Here is a 4,867-nt window from a genome sequence, read left to right on the forward strand (position 1 = left end):
GGGGCGGAGAAGCGTGGGTGTGGGGCGGACAAGTGGGGGTGTGGGGCAAACAAGCGACGCCGCGGCGCTGCTCCTGCTCCGCCGATGTGACTCCGACCCTCCTATGTCTCCCCTTGTCCTCTCCGTCCTCTTCTCCCCGGCGCCACGCCTCTCCCGCCGCAGTGGTCCCTCTCTACTGCGCCTCGCCGCGGCCGCGCGCACTCACCGTCAGGCGCAGCAGCTCGACGAGGGCACAGATGCCCAGGTCCCACGGCTGGCTGAGGCGCTGCAGGCACCAGTGGCGCGAGTTGCGGATGATCCAGTCCTCGCGGATCGTCCACGGCTTGCCCATCTGTCCCGCCAGGCTGCGGTCGATGTTGAAGCACATGAGCCACGTGCGTTCGCGGTTGATGATTTCGCGCTCGCGCTCCAGCACCGCCGCGTCGTGCGCGTCGAGATGGCCCGGCAGGCCCGCGACGCTCTTGCGGTGCAGATTGAGATCCGTCGCCATGCGGATGGCAATGCCGCTGAACAGCCACGTGCAGTCCTCCTCGAAGCGCTCGGCCTGGAAAAGAACAGGCGCGGCGCAGGCGCGTCAGCAGAAGCCCACCTCGCGGTGCTCAGCACTCACCGGCTGGTTCCAGAGCGTGAGCAGCATGAAGCCCTGCACGATCTCGACGCTCTTCCAGCCGCGGCTCATGATGAGGTAGGCGCTCTTCTTTGCCTGCGCCAGGCACTTTTGGTACAGCTCGGGGCGGCGCGGGTAGAAGCGTGCGCCAATGGTGCAGACGCACGTGAAGAGAAAGGGCGAGCGGGCACAGATCATCGTGGGCGTGTGCCACTCGGGGTCGAGGACGACGACGTGCTGGGAGCAGTAGTGGAAGAAGATCTGGAAGAGATCCAGCACCTCCTGGCTCGTGAGCGTGCCGCTGGTGAGCAGCTCGGGCGGCAGTTCGCGCTCAATGACGATGCGCCGCAGCGGCAGAATTGTCATGGGCCCGGGGCGAAAGTAGGTGTCCGAGGCGACGCCGAGCGACACTTGATGGTCCTCGGCCTGCGGCCGCGGGTTGGTGACGCCCTCGGGCCGCACGGCGCCGGCGAGGTCGAGCGACTCGGCACTGGCCGTGTAGGCCTTGTTGGCCAGCTGCGTCAGCGCGGCCGCCTCGCCCGACGGCGCCGCAGCACTGGGCGTCGAGGCCTCCTCCTCCTTGAGGCGCGACGTGGCACTGGCCGGACTGGCGCTGACCTCCTTGCTGGCGCTGCGCACACTGGCCGCGCCGTCGTGCTGCTGCTGCTGCGCGCGCGAGCCGAGGCGCCGGGCGCGGTGGTGGTTGTGCAGACTGGCCTCGGCGAGCAGGCCGAGCGGGTTGAGCGTGTTGTCGGGCAGCGAGTGGAGGCGCGGCGAGGCGGCGCGCCGCGGCGGGCGCGCCGAGGCAGGCTCGACGAAGCGCGTGCCCGACGTGGCTTCGCGCTGCGAGCCCAAGGCCTGCGGATTGACGTGGCTGCCGCCGGGACTGGCGGGCGGCAGGCGCGCGGCACTGCGCGCCACATCGTCGACCTCGTCGGCAGTGCGCCAGCCGCGCTGCAGGCGCTCGCGGTCGTCGGCCTGGTCGTAGGCGCGCACGCGGTCGGGAAAGTGGCGCGTCGGGCGCGGCGGCTCGTCGCCCGGACTCGGGCTGCGCGTCAGCAGGCCGGCGCCCTTTGCGAGGCTGGGCGCGCGCAGCGACGCCAGCACCGTGTTGAGCGTCGCCTCCATCTTCTTGAGACTGGCCGCCATGGCCTCGGCGCGCTGGTTCTTGCCGCCCTTTTTGCCGCGGTTGCTCTCCTCAAACACGCACTCGTGCTTGCCGTGCTTGCAGCGCGCACACGGCGGCCCATGCTCGGCGCCCATGCAGCGCATCTTCAGCCGGCGGCAGTTGGTGCAGGCCTTTGCGCCGCGCGTCGGCTTGGCCTTTTTGCCGGCGGGCGCGTCTGCGGCGCCCTTGCCCTTGGCGCCCGGCGAGCGCTTGCGCTTCTTGCCGCCGTCGGAGGACTCGCCGTCGGAGCCCTCCTCGTCCGACTCGTCGTCCTCCTCCTCGTCCTCCTCGGAGCGCGTCGCGGGGCTCCACGACTGGCCGAGGCTGCTGCTGCCTGCATGCGGCGGCTGCTGCGGCGTGCCGCTGCCGTGGCGTGCCGGCGGCGGGCCCATGCTGCCCGAGCCGTAGCTGTGCTGCTGCTGCGGCGGCGCGTGCGGCGGCGGCCAGCTGCTGCCGTGCTGCGGCGCGTGGGCGTACGCCGGCGGCGTGTGTGCCGGCGAGCGCGACGAGGCCGTCTGCGACGAGCCGCTGGGCGGATAGTAGGCGGCGCCGAGATGCGGCGGGTGCGAAAAGGCAGAGTGCTGCCCGCCGGCCGACGGCGGCGCGCCGCCCTGGTGCGTGCCGTTGGGGAACATGGCTGCGAAGCGCGCGCGCCGGGTGTCAGCGTGGGCGTCGTGCTGCGGTGCGTGCGGGGGTGCGGCGGGTGCGGCTGCGGCATAGGCGCCGCCGAAGCGCGGCAGGGGAGCCGACATGGCTGAGGGAGGTGGTGGGAGATGGTGCAGCGCGGCGGTGCACTGCACTCGACAAGCCGGCGCCGGCACCCGGCCGGGCCCAGAGCCACTTTGGCGCACGAGGGCCGGTGCAAACGAGACACGCCCGATGGCAGCGGGAGCGACTCACCTAGCTCGGCGAGGCGCTACAGGCAGGCGGCAGGGCGCGCAGCGAGCGTCTGCGCAGCTGCGACGGGCCAGCGCACGGATGCCTCGATGCCGCGATGCGACGACGCGCGGGTGCGCAGCCACAGCGGGGGGGGGGGGGGGGGCCGAGAAGGGCGGACGGCAGCCGCGAAGGCGGGCCGGTGTGTGTGCCTTGGGAGCTTGGTAGGAGCTTTGCTGGATGGCAGTTGGGTGAGGAGTGAGAAGCAAAGGAGCAAGGAGGGAGCGGCGGAGGAGGGCAAGTGGAGAAGGCAAGAAGCAGCGCGCGCGCTCGGGATCCGGAGGCAGAGAAGAGCCCGGCGCGAAATGAGGAGGCGGGCAACGGCGGCGCGGCGGCGAGCGGCGGCCCGGGCCGGCGTTGGCGCGGCGCCAACAGCGAGCCGAGGCGAAGGACCCGTCGCCGTCTGCTTCCCACGCTCGCCCCGCCGGCACGTCACGTGGTAGGCGCCGGCTGCGTCCGGACTCAGACTGGGGGGGGGGGGGCGAGCGCACCGAGCGGCGCCACCTGCACGCTGCGGCCAGCAGGCGCACTTGCCACATGCGCTCCATTTGTCGCTTGGCCCTGTCACATTACAGTTGCAACTGCTGCCTCAGAGGTGGCGTGCATGGCTTGCAGCACAGCACCCAGCACGGGCAGCCTGCGCTCGGCGGTGCGCGGCAGGACGCGTCGGAGCACGCCGGGCCGAGCCCGCGGCGGGCGTGGGAAGCGCTGCCCAGCCTCGGCCTGGCCCCACCTTGCCCCTCGAGCCTGCGATGCTTTCTGCTCGCCTGCTGCTTGGGCCCCCCACGCCCGACCCGGACGGCGGCGACATTGCAGTCCCACAATCTCGCCGTGGGCTCTGCTGCCTCCACCTCCTAGTTGGCAGCAGCGCCCGCGCCAAGCCTGAGCGCCTGTGACTGGCCTGTGTGCGTTGCAAGTAGCGTCGAGCACGTGAGGGCGAGGAGCAGGCCTCGCGCGCGCGCACACAGCCCTACGCTCCTTCTTTGCCCTCTCTTTTCCGCGCTCACGGCCCATGCAACGAACTCGCTTTCGGGTGGCCAGATCTCCCCCATGCCAGCAGATGAATGCAAGGTTGCCTTCTGGAATGGATGAAGGCACCAAGCAACCTCGTACGCTGCACATGCCGTCGACCTGCCTGCCGTCGAGCCCCAGGCGGCTGCGGCTGCGGTCAGCGCAGCGCTGGGGGCGACTGCCGCGGCAATCCCGCCGCCGGCGCGAGCGGCGCAGCATCTCTCCGTCTTGATCGTGTGGCGGCGTGCGGCGGCGGAGAAGGAGCCGCGGCGCCCGTAGACGTGGGAGCAGCGGCCGAGAAAAGGTGCCTCGGCGCTGCGGGTGCGGCGGCGGGTGCGGCCCGGCGAGCTCCGACGAGCGCACCCTCTGCCCTCTCTCTGTCCAGCGGCGCTGACGTCGGCCTTGCCGCTTTGATGGGCCATGAAGAAGCAGAGAGAGAGCCAGGCGCCGCACGCCGGTGAGATTCCAGGTGCCCCCCCTCTCTCTCTCGGTGGCCGCTGCTGTGCGTGTGGGGGGCAACAATCTCGCCGCGGCACGGCTGCGCCCGAGAAGGCGAGCGCTCCACGCGGTCCGCCCATGCGTGGGCATGCGCCATGCGCCATGCGCCTGCCATCGGCCTGCTTCTGTGCCTTGCTGCTCAGCATCAGGGTTGCGTCCGTGCACTCTCGCCTGCCTTTGATATAAAGGGCACGCAACGCCATGCTGCCCCCTGCCGCGCTCTGCTCTCCACAACCACACACCAACACCCAACACCCAACAACCCAACACCAACAAGCGCCCACTTGGCAATCATGTCCGCCATCCTCCGGCCAGCGCTGCGTCCGGCGCTGCGTGCGCTGCGCACTGCTCCGCAGCCGCTCGCCGCGCGTGCCTTGCATGCCTCGGCATCGGCAGCGATGTTCCTCCTTTCTCGTTCCGCACCGCGCCTCGCCGCGAGCAATGCAGGCGAGGCCAGCAGCGCTCCCAAGCCGCCGGCACACGCACACGCACATGCCGCCGGCGTGCCCACGGCCCCACTGGCCGTGCGCGGCGCCGTCGTGCCGCCGCTCGAGGCGCTGCGTGACTCGGGCGAGCCCGGGTGGCATGTGGGCGGGCGCACTTGCTATACGGAGGAGGGTGAGTGGGCAGTGGTCCAGCGCACAAGG

At 71.4% G+C, this 4,867-nt stretch overlaps 2 protein-coding genes across 2 annotated transcripts in view; one reads left to right on the forward strand and one right to left on the reverse strand.

Annotated features, from left to right (window-relative positions):
* Positions 1 to 2,819, reverse strand: part of FA09DRAFT_358043 (hypothetical protein) — a gene marked incomplete at its 3' end in the record, with an annotated part of 4,142 nt that extends 1,323 nt beyond the window's left edge. Inside the window, exons 1-3 of the mRNA XM_025744903.1 lie at positions 2,676 to 2,819; positions 611 to 2,412; positions 206 to 544 (exon numbers count right to left, since the gene is read on the reverse strand). Coding sequence (XP_025600946.1) covers positions 206 to 544; positions 611 to 2,410 — 2,139 coding nt within the window. The remainder of the gene's footprint in view (positions 1 to 205; positions 545 to 610; positions 2,413 to 2,675) is intronic.
* A 1,376-nt stretch (positions 2,820 to 4,195) lies between these two features.
* FA09DRAFT_327404 (AOX-domain-containing protein) overlaps positions 4,196 to 4,867 on the forward strand; it is a 2,697-nt gene continuing 2,025 nt past the window's right edge. Inside the window, exon 1 of the mRNA XM_025741390.1 lies at positions 4,196 to 4,838. Within this exon, the coding sequence (XP_025600947.1) occupies positions 4,316 to 4,838 (523 nt within the window). The 5' untranslated portion in view covers positions 4,196 to 4,315. The remainder of the gene's footprint in view (positions 4,839 to 4,867) is intronic.

Source organism: Tilletiopsis washingtonensis (assembly GCF_003144115.1).
Source record: "Tilletiopsis washingtonensis strain MCA 4186 unplaced genomic scaffold FA09scaffold_2, whole genome shotgun sequence".
In the NCBI taxonomy this organism is placed as follows: Eukaryota; Fungi; Basidiomycota; class Exobasidiomycetes; order Entylomatales; genus Tilletiopsis; species Tilletiopsis washingtonensis.